Here is a 17,878-nt window from a genome sequence, read left to right as displayed (position 1 = left end):
AATTTGATTTATTTTTTATTAAAATGAAAAGTGATTAACTTGAGAGAAAAGTCCAAGAAGAAAGAAAATGCATAAATATGTCATGAACAGGTCTACTGATTACTTCACCAAATGTTCAAAAGGAATTAGAACCTAAGATACAGCATACATATAGACTGAAAATAAGGCAGATTTGAAGAAGATTGAATTTCTTTTCTTATTGAAAGAACAGGGAATTTTGTTTTCTTACTTAAAGTGATTTTATTATGTTCTTATTGAAAGAAGAATTATTTCTGTATAGAATATTAGAAATTTTTACTTATTTTTTATTAAAAAAACAATAAAATGAACTCCACTAAGAAAAGGATAGGCAATGTTACATACATATTTCTTTTAATTCTTTATTTAAAAGCACAATTTTTTTGTTCATTATTGTTTTGAATATTTGATGGTGTGACTTTATAAGAAACATGAGGCTACAATATATAAGCAAAAAGTTCAGAATTGTTTCATGTATCAATATATGAATACATATAATTCCTCTTTTCAATCCACCACATAGTACACATAGCATTAAAAAATATATATTTATTTGAAACCTTTTTACTCTATTGTGTTTTTAATTGCAAAAAATAACTACTAAAATAACTAGTAACTTTTATCATTTGGTTGTATATTACCAGTGCAGTAGGAAAGAAAAAGGTAAATCCAAATATTCAACAATAGTTCTGTAAACAAATTGACTTCAACGTCAATTTAGGAGAAAAGATGTTCCTCCTATTTTGATGATGTCTTTTATCAGAAACTTCCTATTTGAAACTTTGTCTAAAATAACCAAATTCTTTAAATATCCTTCAGCTTCAAGCTGAGAAGTAGTTCTACACTGTATTGTATATTGACACACCATTGGGTCTAGTGGATATAAACCAGACAGCATCTTTCCCATAAATGCCATTAAATTTGTAGTTACAGTCTTCAGAATACACCTCACTTCCTGTTATGATGGCACAACTCTTGCTTTCAGTTTGTCCAATCACTAAAAACGTGGGGGAGATAAAGGACAAAGTTTTGAGCATTTATCATAAAATAATTAATGGTGGTAACTGTAAAGTTTCCTCAAGCCAAACTTTCATAGATTCTTTCTCATTAGCAAAGATTTTGCAGGGGTTTTAAAATGGACCCTGCCTTGCTCTGGCGGTTTACTGCCTAAGGCACTTGACTGCTAACCAGAAGGCTAGTGGTTCAAACCCACCAGCCACTCCTCGGAAGGAAGATTAGGCGATCCACTTCCATAGTGATACCACCTCGGAAACCCAAGGAGGGGTCCCTATGGGTCAGATATAACTCGGCAGTGCATGCACGCACTTGTTGCTTGTGATTACATTTGGACACTCTTGATTTGCTTTACCTCTGAACCACTTATCTCCTATCTTAGTAATTGCACTGTAGAAGCTTAAGTCAGAAGACTAGAAGTCATTACTACTCCTTCCTTCCCTCTCAACCCTAACACTACTATACCAGTAATCACTGAGTATTTTATCTCCAGGTTGTGCCTCATAACCATTCACTTCTTTCTATCCTCTGACCCATTCTCATTGAGACAATCATTATCTCTCCCTTGAACTATGACCTAACTGACCCTTATCATTTAAATTTTACTTCTTATATTTTCCACATAGCCACAAAACTAATTTTCTTTACAAGGTAATTAGAATAAAATGTGCAAAGTGAAAATACCTGCTACCAAAGTAAGTTGTGAGGAGCATAGTACTCACAGATGATATTCTTTATTTTATGAACCAGTCTGTTATTTACCTAAGAGGTAACCACAGAGGCCACTTTTCCTTCAAGAATTATAGAATATCTCAGGGCAGTAGTCTCAGGGAGTCTCAACCAGTCTAGTAATCTAGATATTTTAAGAATTTGAGGTTCTACTCCACATTTTCTCCCATTTTATCAATATTTATGGGCTATGTCCCTCATTAGAATGGTCAGTAGTGGTTGCCATATGCCATCTAATTCTTCACTTCTCAGAGTAAATAGGGCTATTGTTGATGTAGATTATTAGTCCAGTTGACTAATTTCTTCCTTGAGTCTTTGGTTTCTATCTTTCTGTTTGGCTCCAGATGAATGGAGACCAATAGTTGTATCTTAGATGGCTACTCAAGCTTTTAGGATGCAGAACATAACTTGATGAATTATATTATGCCAATTGATCAAGTTGTCCCATGAGACTATGGTCCTAAGCCTTCAAACCCAGAAAAACAACCTGTGAGGTGTTTGGTCTAAGAAGTATCCATTACTATGCTATGTGCTTTATTGTATATATGAATATATATGCATGCTCTCACATACACAAATATGCATACACATATATATAAGCAAATATACACTCACATATTCATACCTACACACACATATCAATAGCTTTGGTGGCATAGTTGATAAGGCATTTGGCTGCTAACCAGAAGGTCACCACTGAAACCCACCAGCTGTTCCATGGAAGAAAGATGGGACAATCTACTTCCATAAATATTTACAGCCTGGGAAACCTAATGGGGATTATTATGAGTCAGAATTGACTCTATGGCAGTTTTTTTTTTTTCACTCTATGCACATATATGCCTACATCTATACATAAACTACAGCATACATGTATTTTGTTTGTTGTTGCTGTGTTTGAAAAGTTATACATGCCATAGCAATTTATGAAAAGATCCTTTTTTCTTGTGTTTACCTTAGTGACATCGTTTACCTTCATTAAGCTGTGCACACTTCATACTCACTCTGTGTTACCTTTTCCATCATCAAAAATGACAACTGTCTACTATCTAAAGAATAAATCTTTTTCTCTTCCCCACCTCCAACAAATTAAGAATTTTGGAGCTCGCATACATGCACTAACTTATGTTAGTCATACTGGAACATTATGAAGAAAGCTTCATTGATCTTTTTATATGTTGTTGTTGTTAGGTACCATCAAGTTGGCTCCAACTCATAGCAACACTATGTAGAACAAAATGAAAAACTGCAGTCATGCGCCATCCTCACAATACTTGCTGTACTTAAGCCCATCATTGCAGTCACTGTGTCAATCCGTCTTATTGAGGGTCTTTCCCTGTTTTGCTGACCTTCCACTTTACCAAGCATGATATCCTTCTCCAGAGAATGTTCCCTTCTGACAACATGACCAAACTAAGTGGCATGACGTCTGGCCATTCACATTTCCAAGGAGCTATCTGGCTGCCCTTCCTCCAGGACAGATTTGTTCATTTTTCTGGCAGTCCATGGTACTGTGAGTATTCTTTGCCAACACCATAACTCAAAAGCATCAACTCTTCTTCAGTCTTCTTTATTCATTGTCCAGTTTTCAAATGCATATGAGATAATTTAAAATACTATGGCTTGGTTTAGGCGTGCCTTAGTCTTCAAAGTGTCATGTTTGCTCTTGAACTCTTTGAAGAGGACTTTTGCAGCAGATTTGTCCAGTGCAATACAACATTTGATTTCTTGACTTCTGCTTCCATGGGTGTTGATTGTGGATCCAAGTAATGTGAAATCTTTGACAACTTTAGTCTTCTCTCTATTTATCATGGTGATGCTTTTTAATCCAATTGGGAAGATTTTCATTTTCTTTATATTGAGGTATAACCCATACTATAGACTGTAGTCTTTAATCATCATCAGTAAGTGCTCCAAGTCATCTTCACTCTCAGCAAGCAAGTTTGTGTCATCTGCATATCACAGGTTGTTAGTGAGTCTTCCTCCAATCCTGATGCCATGCTCTTCTTCATATAGTCCAGCTTCTCAGATTATTTGCTCAGCATACAGGTTGAATAAGCATGGTCAAAGGATACAACCCAGACATACTCCCTTCCTAATTTTGAACCATTCAGTATCCCCGTGGTTCTGTCTATGTACAAGTTGCTCATAAGCATAATTAAGTGTTCTGGAATTCCCATTCTTCTCAATGTTATCCATAATTTATTATGAATTACACAGTCTAATGCTTTTGCATAGTCAATGAAACACAAGTAAACATTTTTCCAATGTTCTTTGCTGTGAGCCAAGATCCATCTGATATCAGCAGTGATATTGCTTATTGCATGTCTTCTTCTGAATCCATTTTGTATTATTTGAAGTTTCCTGTCAATACACTGCTGCAACCATTTTTTAATTAACTTCAGAAAATTTTACTTATGTGTGATATTAATGATATTGTTCAATTATTTTTACATTCTGTTGGATCACCTTCCTTTGAATGGGTGCAAATATGGATCTCTTACAGTCAGTTGACTAAGTAGCTGTCTTCCAAATTACTTGGCATAGATGAGTACATACCTCCAGTGTGGCATCTATTTGTCAAAACATCTCAATGGCTATTCTGTCAGTTCCTGGAGGCTTGTTTTTTGCCAATTCCTTCAGTGCAACTTTGACTTCTTCCTTCAATACCATTGGTTCTTGACCAAGTGCCACCTCCTGAAATAGTTGAACATCAACCAATTCTTTTTGGTACAATGACTCTGTGAATTCCTTCCATTTTCTTTTGATGCTTCATGCATAATTCAATATTTTGCCCTAGAATCTTTCAATATTTCAACTCCAGGCTTGAATTTTTTCTTCAGTTCTTTCAACTTAAGAAATGCTGAGAGTATTCTTCCTTTTAGATTTTCTAATCCCAGGTCTTTGAACATTTCATTTTAATAACTGACTTTGTCTTCTCATGCTGCTCTTTGTAATCTTCTGTTTAGCTCTTTTATCTTGTCATTTCTTCAATTGGCTTTAGCTACTCTCCACTCAACGGCAAGTTTCAGAGTCTCTCCTGACATCCATTTTGGTCTTTTCTTCCTTTGTCTTTTTAATAATCTCTTGCTCTCTTCGTCTATGATGTTCTTAATGTCTTCCCACAATTCATCTGTTTTTTGGCCATTGATATTCAATGCATCAAATATATTCTTCAGATGGCTCTAAATTCAGGTGAGATATAATCAAGGTCATATTTGGCTCTCGTGGACTTGTTTTAATTGTATTCAGCTTCAATTTGAACTTGCATAGGAGCAATTAATGGTCTGTTCAACAGTCAGCTCCTGGCCTTGTTTTGGCTGAAGATATTGAGCTTCTCATTTGTTTCTTTCCACAGATGTAGTCAATCTGATTCCTGTGTATTCCATCTGGTGAGGTCCATATGTATAGCACCATTTATGTTGTTGAAAAAAGATATTTACAATGAATAAGTCATCAGTCTTGCAACATTCCATCATGTGATCTCTGTTGTCATTTCTATCATGAATCCTATATTTTCCAATTACCAGTGATTCTTCTTTGTTTCAACTTTTGCATTCCAGTCACTAGTGATAATCAATACATCTTGATTGCATGTTTGGTCAATTTCAGACTGCAGAAGTTGGTAAACATATTCAGTTTCCTGTCTTTGGCCTTAGTAATTGGTATATAAATTTGAATAATATATATAATTAATACTACTATTTTAATAATAGTAGTATTAATTGGTCTTCCTTGTAGGCTTATGGATATTACCCTATCACTGATAGCAGTGTACTTCAGGATAGATCTTGAAACACTTTTTGTGACAATGAATGCTACACCATTCCTCTTCAATTTTTCAGTCCCAGTATAGTAGATCATATGATTGTCTGATTCAAAATGGACAAAACCAGTCCATTTCAGGTCACTAATAAGGAAGGAAGATGGGGCAATCTACTTCCGTAGTGATACCGCCTCAGAAATCAAAGGAGGGGTCACTGTGAGTCGGGTCCGACTCTACGGCACACAACAACAACAATAATATCTAGGATAGTGATATTTATGCATTCCATTTTATTCTTGACAACTTCCAATTTTCCTCAATTCATACTTCATACATTCTATGTTCCTGTTATTAATGGATGTTTGCAGGTATTTCTTCCCATTTTGAGTCATGCTCCATTAGCAAATGGAGGTCCCAAAAGATTTACTCCATCCACATCATTAAGATTGACTCTACTTTGAGGATTCAGCTCTTCCCCAGTTGTATTTTGAGTACCTCTTGACCTGAGGGATTCATCTTCTGGCATTATATCAGACAATGTTTCATTGCTATTCATAAAGTTTTCCAATAATATATCAGACAGTGCTTCATTGTTATTAATAAGGTTTTCACTGGTCAATTCTTTGAGAAGTAGATGGTTCCTTCCTTCTTCCAAGTCTGCTTTAGTCTGGAAGCTCCACTGAAACCTGTCCACCATGGGTGACCCTGCTGGTATTTGAAATACCAGTGGCATAGCCTCCAGACTCACAGCAACACACAAGCCACTATAGTACAATAAACTGACAGATAAGTGGTGGATCTTTTTACATAGATAAGCAAATTTATATCAAGCTTAGGTGAATTTCCTAAGAACATAAATTCAAATTCACAATATCTAATTTCAAGAGACCTAGATAGTCCAGATTTTTAAAAATTTATAGACGAATGTTATCTGTGCATTTATCATATAGGAGATGTTTGCTTAAATTATTTTAAGTGAGGCTTAAATCAACTTAAAATGTTAAAAATAATAATTATTTTTTGAACATTTACTGATAGTTAGGGGATATAATAAACAGCTTTCATCCCTATTTCTTAACATTGATGAATGTTAAAAGAGGAAGAAAAGGAAAAGTGGGAGATAGAAAAGAAAAAAAAGGGGAGAAAAAAGAAAATTACAGAGACAGGAAGACAGAATAAAAGATTGGAAAGCAAAGAAGCTTAGCTTATATATATCATTCTATATATAAAACAAAAAATACCACACAAAGAAAACAACTTACAATCGTAGAACTGAAAGTGCTCATCTATCCAAGTCCAAAGATTTCCTTGAGAATAATAATATATAGTCCAATCCAACCAACATGTCCAGGTTTTAAACTCTTCTGTATGAAAACCTATAGATGAAATAGTGTATTAATTAATTCATTTATTTAAAAATAATTTGAATGTTTTCTTAGAGACAGATATTATGCCAGGCATTTATGATTGGTTAATAATACATTTTCATTATAAAAACATCTTCATTACATTATGGCTAACAAATAACATCAAAAACATCAAATCACCCACATTTTTAAGAAACCATAGCAATTCTTCCTTGAGGACTTAAATCTTATTTATGATTCCTCACCAGCTCATCCAAATTTTTAATCACCAGAAACTATGTGTATAGCTTTGTACAATCATATTAGCTTTCTTTGCAAGTTTTAAAAGAAGTGGAAAACCAGTAACATTTCTTTTTGTTCAACCAGTTGTTTGGGCACTTATAATTATTTCCTGAGGGGGGAAAAATGAATTCTATAGAAAACAAAGAAAGGAGAAATGACAACAAATATGATTAGCTAAAACTATATATTTGCCAAGTAATTTCTTGTGATTAAAACTCAGCTTTGTTAGTAGAACAACAATAGTATTAATTCACTAATTTGCATATTTCCTGGAGTGGGGTCAGGGTTTTGAGTGACTGGGAAGAACAAAGTTTTAAGTTTTTGAATTATGACTATTCTCAATAGTTTATTAAACCGGAAAAAAACCCACTGCTGTCAAGTTGATTCTAATAGTGACCCAATAACACAGGGTAAAATTGCCCTATAGGGTTTAAAAACCAAAAATCTAACTCACTGCCATCAAGTTGGATCTGACTCATAGTGACCCCTCCTTGGGTTTCCAAGGCAGTATCACTATGAAAGTACATTGCCCAACCTTCCTTCTGAGGAGTGGCTGGTGGGTTTGAACCACCAGCCTTCTGGTTAGCTGTCAAATGCCTTAGCACTACACCACCAGACAAGTCTATAAATCTTTATGGAAACACTCTGCCACATTTTCCTCCTGCAGAGTGGCCTGGTGGGTTAGAACTGCTGGCCTTTTCGTTTAGCAGCCATGTACTTACTACTGTACCACAGGGCTCCTGATAGTTTATCACTAATTGTAAAAGTAAAATCCTACTGTTTAAATTCCTTCACTATCGGGGTCTAATTTCTTTTTTGAGATTGTCCTTATAACCTGTATTATATTCCTGCAAGACTACTTTCCATTGTCTCAATATGTTGGATACTGTTATCCTCTTGTACTTTTGTTCATACGCTTCCTCAGTCTTGAAGAGTCTTTTCTTTCTTTTTCACCTTCTAAATTGTGTTTTAATATTTCATTTTATTTCTACCTCACAAAGGAAGCCTTTGACAAGTTATAATTTCTAAAACTCATAGCATTTAGATATCATTTAGAAAACAATGGACATAGTTAAGCTGTGCCCAGACTCCCAACCCACAGACACTAAGATAATAAATGTAATTTGTCCCCATTAAGGCATTGACTGCTAACCAAAAAGTTGGCAGTTCCAAGCCACCAGCCACTCCACTGGAGAAAGATGAGGCAGTCAACTCCCATAAAGATTTATACCCTTGGAAATTCTATGGGGCAGTTCTACTCTGTCCTACAGGGTTGCTATGAGTTGGAATTGGCTCAGTGGCAGTGGGTTTTTTTTTTTTTTTCCCCCCTCAAGCTACTAAATTTGTGGTAATTTGTTACACATCAATTAAAAAAAAACTAGTACAGGAGGTATAATTATATAGTTCTGTCAAAAAAGGAACACGTAAATGAAGAATAAAAGGCTGAAGTGTTAAAATCTTAACTGGTATGGTATCTAGTAAAATGCCTTAAAATAATCCAGTTTGAGGGAGTGATGTTGTTGGGAAAATAGATGAAAAATATTGGTCGCATATTAATAATTGTTGATGTTGGTTGAAAGGTATACGGACACTTAATACACTATTCTCTCTACTGTTATTTTTTATGTTTTCACATTATGATTTTTAAGAAGATAATAAAATCTTATGAAGTTGGTGTTATTATCACCTCAATTTACATATGAGGAAACTGAGGCACATAAGGATTATACAACTTTCCCAAAGTCATACAAAAGACAAATATTGGAACTGAAATTCCAAACCAGTTGATTTAGTTCTATGGCCCATGCTCTTAGCCACTGCACTATATGCCTCTGTGTTCTTTTAGTTTATTTAACCTGCATAAAATATCCTATGATGTAATTATTAGTATTCCCATCTGAAAATAAGAGATGAGTTTTAATTTGCATAAATTATATGAGTGGTTAATAGAAATCTCTTTGTTCCAATACAAGTCTCACTTCAAACCCATGCTCTTGCCAGTACAGTTCATAACCATTATGTCCTTCAAGCTATCAATGTGTAATCAAGAAAAGTTTGGCAAATTGGATATTACAGGAAATCACTACCATCCTTTTTTTGGATCCACTGCAACACTATTTGGAGCTCTGGTAGGGTAGCGCCTAAGGCACTTGACTGCTAACCAGAAGGCTGGTGGTTCAAACCCACCAGCCACTCTTCGGAAGGCAGGTTGGGCAATCTACTTGCGTAATGATACCGCCTCAGAAACCCAAGGAGGGGTCGCTATGAGTCGGGGCCAACTCAATGTCACATAACAACAATAGCAACACTATTTGTTTTTCTTCCTAAAATTATTCCAATTGTACATCCTTTCAACATCATTCAATATATAGCAGTGGCACTTGGGAAGGGCATGCCAATCCATTCCCAGTGTTCTCTCCCAGTATTGTTGGCTTATTGTAATGTGGATTATTGTATTATTGTATTGCAGGCTTATTGTAATGTTGGATCATTATAATGTGGATGACTTGAGAAAGAGGAGATTCAAAACTAAGTTCATCCCTAAAAACAGAAGACTACCAATAAAAAAGGAAACATTACCTGCCAGACTGCTGATATTTACAATCTGAGAGAATTACGTCGTTTTATCTGTACTCAGGGAAAAAAAAAAAAAAAAAAAAAACTTATATAGACAGGGAGACATATTTAGAAATTAATAACAGTATACACACATGACAAAAATAGTCTCACTGCTGGTGAGTCAAATCCGACTCATACTGACCCCTCCTTGGGTTTCTGAGGCAGTATCTGTACAGAAGTAGATTGCCCAGTCTTCCTTCCGAGGAGTTTCTGATGAGTTTGAACAGCCAGGCTTCTGGCTAGCGGTCAAATGCCTTAGGCACCACACCACCAGAGCTCCTAGAGAAAAATATTAGCACACAATAAAGTGATACAAGTAAAATTAAGAGTATCTCTCATCTGCTGTGCTTCTATTCCTCTTCTTCCCACTTCGTACCACTTTTGACTATTTCTTTTTCTCTTTTAAGTGCTATTTATTACACTTTTAAATATTAAAATATTGTTTGCATCCCTGGTTGTCATATATGAGCTATTATTTATTTATTTATTTTTGTATGTTATTTTCTACACCCCCAGGGGTTTTAAGTGAACTTCCTTCTTTTTGTAGAGCAAAAAAAACCTGTTTTCTAAGGATACAGAACTGAAAGGTTTTTTCATGACATATTTGGCCTAGCTACTCTTAGATAATAGATCCCATTTTGTTCCAAAAGAATGCCTGGCAAAAAACATATTTCCTGTTAACCTTTCTTTTAAACTTAAAATTATGTTTGCTTATACCTGAAGGCATTATTCTGATGTTGTCTCACGCTTTTGATATTTTAAAATCTGATGCCATTTGGTTCCCTTTTCTTTGAGAGAATCTGAATACTTTTTTTTTTTTTTTTTTTAGGTAAGGCTTTTTATAGTATGTTTTCTTTCTTGGTATCCTGAAATATGAGGATTCATATCTATCTATCTAACTTTATCTGCTTTTTCATCCTGTTCTAAATTTAATTGGTTTTTTATCAATTTAAGACTCATTTTTTTTGGTTTTGTTTTTCTTGTGAAAATTTTCTTCTATTATTTCTTTGATTATTTCATACTCTACCTTTTTCTCAATTCTCTTTTTCTAGAAAATTTGTTAAAGAGATTTTGTTCTTTCATGGCTTATTGTTGCCATGATAAAGGACCCACTCTGCAAAACCAGGCCCTTGTGCAAAAGTGAACAAAACTCTGCCAGGCCATGTCATCCCCATGACTGGCTGCTAATTGGATTGTTTCTATTCACAGGATTTTCATCAGCTAATTTTTTGAAAGTAGATCACTAGGCTTTCCTAGTCCATCTGAGTCTGGTGACTGTTGAGACCTCTTCAGCTTTACAGCCACATGTAGTACTCCACTGACAGATGGCTGAGGGCTATGCATGAGGGACATTTCCCAAGACTTGAACCCAGTCTCTCATACAGAAGGTGAGAATTCTACCCCTAACCCACCAAAGCCTATTCCTTGGCATAGAGTATTTTGTTTGTTAGTTAGTTTTGCTTTACTTTTGGCTCAGATATCCACTCATTTTATTTATTTATTTATTTATTTATTTACTTTTCACAAATTTTTAGAAAGAAATGGGCAGAAAATTGTCAAGCTTTATTTTAGAGTGTCTGGGTACACAACAGTTTAGTACACTACTCTTTTCTCTCATTCAAAACCAAAACAAAACAGGCATATACTCTATGGCACAACACCCTCTACATAAATTAGGAGCCGTAGTTTCTTATATCTCATTGCTTTAAAATATTTTGTGTGTGTGTGTGTGTAAGGGGTTTGATATTGGGGCAAATGCAACTGCGTGAATAGAAAAGGAGGATAACAAAACCCCAATCCAATCATTTCTGGGAAAGTCTTTCGGTTAATCATTTTGCTTTAGATCCTTTGTTATACTCTGTATTCATCACTCTGAAAATATGATCTTGACTGGACTTTTCCATTAGCAATAATTTCCATCCACACTGTAGTCTGCTCTTGTGTTTTACCTGAACAGTGATTTCCTGCACTGATTTTCCAATAAGACAATCCCATCTGCCTTCCATTTGTAGAAAATTTCCTTCCCTTCCAGTTCTCTGTGTTTTCATTATTTTATTGTATGTTGTTCTCTTTTATTGTACTAGCTATAGAATTTTGAGAGGTAGTACATGTCAATATTTATGGTCAGTACTCTCTTTTGAAGTGGATGTCATGGGAAACATTTTTTAACTGTTCAAAGTGTAAGCAGAAATATAACACTAACTTATTGGAATAAAAATAACACCAGGAAAACATATCTTCCCTACTAAATAACTCTTCAATGTGATAAATTTTAATGATTTTCTTTTCAATACTATCTTTCACCAAAATATTGTTTTTGCACTAATTATGTCATTTTAATTTACATTTTACAAACGGAAAACCTGAGTCACAAGAGATCATTGGTAGCCATACGATCAAACTCAGTGCCTAATAAAAAATCATCTCATCCTACATTTTAAAAGTTTTTTTTTTTAAGCTATAATAATAATTGCAGAGGATTCAACTTTCCAGAATTACTGGAAAACAGAAAACAGCACCTATTTGAGTTCATGGAAATTAAAATTACTCATCTAGTATTAAATGTTGGGAGCTCTGGTAGCGTAGTGCCTAAGGCACTTGACTGCTAACCAGAAGGCTGGCGGTTCAAACCCACCAGCCACTCCTCGGAAGGAAGATGGGGCAATCTACTTCCATAATGATACTGCCTCGGAAACCCAAGGAGGGGTCGCCATGGTTCGGGGCTGACTCAACGGCACATAACAACAATATTAAATGTTAATAGGTCAAAATTGCTATATTACCACATTAGTACTTTATTTGAGTAAAAGATTCAACACATTTGAGGGATATTATTAGTTGACAACTTCCCAGTCAATTTACAGTGTAAAGTATAGAAGAATTACATTAAACAAAGTTTATTTAGTCTTAGAAAATCCTATATGTTTCTTTGTTTTATTAGGAAAAATACAAATACAAAAATAATGGCCCAACACAAAAATGTGCCCTTCTTTGTCTTTCTTAGAAAACTTGTTTGGGGACTCATGTAATATTTAGATATCTCATCTCAAAGGTTTTAAGAATTTATGTTTCCACATTGATATTACATATAAGACAGTACACATTTTAGCCCTATAGTTTTGAGAAGTAAAGTTTCAAAAACAGGACAGGGAATTACAGATGAACTGGTCTGATTGTTTCAAAAGAACTACAGAATATAATGCTCATATTAGCTACCACAGGGGAAAAAAAAAGCTACAGAAGTCTGCTTAAAGCAATTTTTGATGGTGTCTTTTATTTAAATTAGCACATTCATCCATTTAAAGCATTATCTCTCAGAGTAATAGCAATGAGCACATTCTTTTTTAAAAGAAAAATAGTTACTTTTAAATATAAAATGTTAATAAGCAAACCTCTTACTGAGAATTCTCCAGAAGAAAAGATTCAGAATAAGCATTAATTTTATATTTGAGCATTTCTTAATTTTGCTTAAATTTGAAATGATTTTTCAATATGATATATAAGACTGGTCAGTTTATAGAAATTAAGGAACAATATTTATTTTCCAAAAGTACACAAAACCAAAAACTTAACTCACTGCCATTGAATTGGATCTGACTCATAGCAACCCCTCCTTGGGTTTTTGAGGCAGTATCACTAAGGACGGAAGTAGATCGTCCAACCTTCCTTCCAAGGAGTTGCTGGTAGGTTTGAACTGCCAGCCTTCTGGTTAGCAGTCAAATGCCTTAGGTACTATGCCACCAGAGCTCCTAATAAATAGCAATCTATTATTCACCCTAGGACTTCAGGTCAGTCATTGTCGTCATGAACACAAGGATCCCAATACATCCAAACACTAGGATAAGACAATAATATTGTAGACACCAGGAGAAATCTGAAAGGTTGAGAGTTTTTTCTCATGAGTTTTAACACTCTTGTAACTACTTATTTTATAAGTATTTTTCAGTTTTATTTTTATTACAGAGATAACCAATGTTCATTTTAGATGTCATGTCATTGTTGTTAGGTGTCAATTTAGTTTCAACTCATAGCAACCCTGTGTACAACAGAACAACAAAACAGTGCTCAGTCCTGTGTCACCCTAACAATCGTTACTGTGGTTGAGTCCATTTTTGCAGTCACTGTGTCAATCCATCTCATTGAAGGTCTTCCCCTTTTTTCACTGACAATCTATTTTACCAAATATGATATCCTTCTCCAGTGACTGACTGGTCCCTCCTGATAATACTTTCAAAGTTTGTGAGATGTAGTCTCACCAGTCTCACTTTTAAGAAACAGTCTTGCTGTACTTCTTCCAAGATAAATTTGTTCTTCTGGCAGCCCATGGTATAGTAAATATTCTTCACCAACACCATGATTCAAATGTATCAATTCTTCTTCAGTTTCCCTTATTCACTATACAGCTATTCCATCTATATGAAGCTATTGAAAATATCACGGTTTACGTCAGGTGCACCTTAGTGCTCAAAGTGACATCTTTGCTCTTTCACACTTTAAAGAAGTCTTTTGTAGCAGATCTGTCCAATGTGATATGTTGATTTCTTGACTGCTGCTTCCATGGGTGTTGATTATGAATCCAAGTAAAATGAAATCTTTGACAAGTTCAATGTTTCCTCCATTTATCCTGTTGTTGCCTATTGCTCCAATTGTGAGGACATTTGTTTTCTTTAGGTTGAGGTATAATCCAAACTGAAGGCTGCAGTCTCTGTTCTTCATTTGTAAGTGCTTCAAGGCTTCTTCACTTTCACCAAGTTGTGTCACCCACTGCAGTGTAGTAAATTTCTTAGTGTGGCTTTTCTACCCGTAAGTCTTTGTAAACTCCATGGTGGAATTTGCTGTGAGCAACTGAGGAGATCCTGATTGTAAAAGTTATCCACCTGGTGTATTTCTGTTGGGCGTGGCACAAAGCAAAGTTCTGGGAAGTTCGCGCTCTCTGAGGTGCTTAGAATTCTGATGTTATGATTGGCTAGTTGGGTCACTCTGCCAGACTCAAAAAGAGACCTCCTAGAGGCAGAAGTCTCTCTCTGACTCCTGGCTAAGAAGGGTGTGCTGCTGAAAGAGACATGTGCTCCTGAGGGATATGCGCTGGTGGGAAAGAGATGCAAGAGACACACATTGCTGAGTGAGGCACCAAGGGACATGCACTGCTGGGAGAGAGACTGTGAGAGACTGTTGGCTGAGAGACAGGGGGCTGAGAGAGACTGAACATTTTTCCTGAACTTGAATTGTAGCCTGGTGCTTCCCTAAAAAAAAAAACCCATAATCTGTGAGTTCTGTATGGCCACTGCAGTTCTGTATGGCCACTGTGGTTCTGTATCGAACCCACAAGAAAGGTGGTGAGTGCTGCAGGAGAAACAGTTGGTGTCAGGGTTGGTGAAAGGGCTGGAGGAAGGCAGCATGAGTGGCCTGGCAGGAATAGGCCTTGGGCTACTGATGGTGATTCTGTCTTCCTCTTGTGGGGTTAAAGGAGGTCAGAAGATGTGTCCTTCCTGCCCTTTTAGCACCCACATATCACAGATTGTTAATGAGTTTTTCTCTAATCCTTATACTGCATTCTTCTTCATATAGTCCAGTTTCTCAGATTATTTTCTCAGCATATAGATGGAATAAATATGGTGAAAGGATACAACCTTCATGTACACGTTTCCTGATTTTAAACCATGAAGTATCCTCATGTTCTGTTCAAACAATTGCCTCTTGGTCTATGGACAGGTTCTGCATGAGCACAATTAAGTGTTCTGTAGTTCCCATTCGTTACAACATTATCCATAATTTGTTATGATCCATACAGTCAAATTCCTTTGCATAGTCAGTAAAAACAGGTATACTTCATTTGGTATTCTCTGCTTTCAGCCAAGATTCATCTGATATCAGCAATGATAGCCCTCATTCTACATCCTCTTATAAATCTAGCTTAAATTTCTGGAAGTTCCCTGCCAATGTACTGGTCTAACCATTTGTGAATTCCCTTTAACAAAATTCTGAAGCCATATTAGCATTTATGATTAATTGACAATTTCAGGGGAGAAAAAAAAAAAAAAACTGCCATCCAAAAACACAGAGATACATCCTCCTTTTGATGTTTTAAATTGTATTGTCATTTTCTTGCTCCTTTATAATTTTTGATGACTTGAAAACAGTTGATTTATTAAATTTCTAATACATAATGGCACTGTTGTGTCTATTATTAAAATAGCTCACTGTAGCAAATAAGAGCAAAAGGAACATTTATTGAAATTCTATTATCTATCAGTCACTATACTGGGAATATTCATATGTTATTTCAACTTTTACATATGATATATGTTATTCATATAATAACTTTTTCATACCTGGCTTTAACTTTTGGGGCAAGATTCAGAAAGCAGCATTAATTTCCAAGGAAACATGTTTATACAGAAGCCATTCCATGGTTCTCCCTTGAGATCAGAATTGGTATAAACGGTCTTTTCACAGAACTGTGAACAGGGAACCTCCAGAAAGGTTAAACAAGGGTATATATACCATAATCCTCTTTTAATTTCATTTATTTCCTTCCATTTATTAGCACTTCTGAATAAGTTAAACATATACACTTTTTCCATAAACAAAATGAAAACTCGTATCCCTTTATATGCAGATCAGAATTGTACAAATTATCTCAATTGTATCATAGGAATTAATCTCTGTCTAGAAGGTTTCCAGCCAATTTTCCATATAGAGACCAAGAGGAGCCAAGAACTTTATTATTCCCCAATTACTACTGATTTTAAATAATCTGTCACTTAATTTAGTTACTTTGGTTGCATATTTCACAAATATTTTATCTTTTAAGTCATAGAAAGTGTTACTTCTCAAGGTGAGGCAGTGTGTGAATGTCTTACTTCAATTGATTTTATAGCCATAGATAACTAGTTATATTTATAGTCCACACTTCGGTTTGCTATATATAGCAAGAGGAGCTCTGGGGGTAGTGGCAAAAGCATTTGGCTGCTAGTCAAAATGTCAGTGGTTCAAACCCACCAGCTACTCCACAGGAGAAAAATGAGACAGGCTGATTCTGTAAAGATTTACAGCCTTGGGAACCCTATATGGATCACTAGAAGTTGGAATAAACTCAATAACAGTGGGTATATATATTGTAAAACTTCTGAAATTTACTACCCAATTGTCTATATTACCAGATAAACTCAAAATAGATTTCAAGTTTTATCTTATTTTTGGTATTTCTTCTGTTCAAGCAAAAGTATAAAAACGTACTTAGTTGAACACACTTGCAGTACAGTTCTTCAATTTTATAAGGAGATACCAATCCCAGGCATATGGATGTCCATGTAGCTAGTCATCTAGAAAAAGATACTCTCTCTACACTTATCAGGGAGAGATATTTTAAACTTGTTACTACATAATAACTATTAAAATATTAGCTTTAAATTTTTATATGACCCTAGAGAAGGACACCATACTTGGTAAAGTCAAAGGTCAGTAAAAGAGGAAGACCCTAAACAAGATGATTGACACAGTGGCTGAAGCGATGAGCTCAAGCACAGCAACACTTATGAGGATGGCATAAGACAGGCAGTGTTTCCTTCTGTTATACATAGGGTTGCTATGAATTTGAACCCACTTGATGGCACCTAACTACAACATAAATTAAATATTGATATTCTTCTTTATAAGTTATGATTTGCATACTATATTAAACCAGGTGAACAGAAAACTGAGTATCTGGAGCACATTGTATTGGCTCATCCTAAAATCGTTTAGTGGGGCTACATTGGTACATTTTGGACAGTATCAAGAAATTGCTCTAGGGAGTTCCGGCAAGATGGTGGACTAGGCACAAGGACTGCACAGATGCTCTTCAACAAAGAAAAGGGAAACCAATTAGCACAGACACAGAAGATGATCTTGGATCTCTGAGCCTTGAAGGGAAGGATACAAAAGTGGACTAAACCCCAACTAGCAGAAGAATTTGCATGAAAATACCAAAAAAGGAGACACACGGAGCTGTGGTCTGGCAGCGGACTGAGCGACCCTGACGGCACAGATGACACAGCTTGGAGATTCCCGAGTGGTGGTAGGACCTAAGAATTAACCCCAA

At 35.5% G+C, this 17,878-nt stretch overlaps 1 protein-coding gene across 1 annotated transcript in view; it reads right to left on the bottom strand.

The window, feature by feature from the left end:
• Nucleotides 1–857: 857 nt before the first annotated feature.
• Nucleotides 858–17,878, bottom strand: part of KLRF2 (killer cell lectin like receptor F2) — a 23,692-nt gene continuing 6,671 nt past the window's right edge. The window contains 6 exon segments of the mRNA XM_007937226.1: nucleotides 858–1,036; nucleotides 6,802–6,838; nucleotides 6,841–6,903; nucleotides 7,140–7,285; nucleotides 9,757–9,804; nucleotides 13,571–13,669. Coding sequence (XP_007935417.1) covers nucleotides 858–1,036; nucleotides 6,802–6,838; nucleotides 6,841–6,903; nucleotides 7,140–7,285; nucleotides 9,757–9,804; nucleotides 13,571–13,669 — 572 coding nt within the window.

Source organism: Orycteropus afer, unplaced genomic scaffold, assembly GCF_000298275.1.
Source record: "Orycteropus afer afer isolate SDZICR_OR568_19922 unplaced genomic scaffold, OryAfe1.0 scaffold00040, whole genome shotgun sequence".
Taxonomy (NCBI): Eukaryota; Metazoa; Chordata; class Mammalia; order Tubulidentata; family Orycteropodidae; genus Orycteropus; species Orycteropus afer.
The sequence above is the reverse complement of the archived record's forward strand: the minus strand, read 5'-3'. Positions and strand labels throughout refer to the sequence as shown.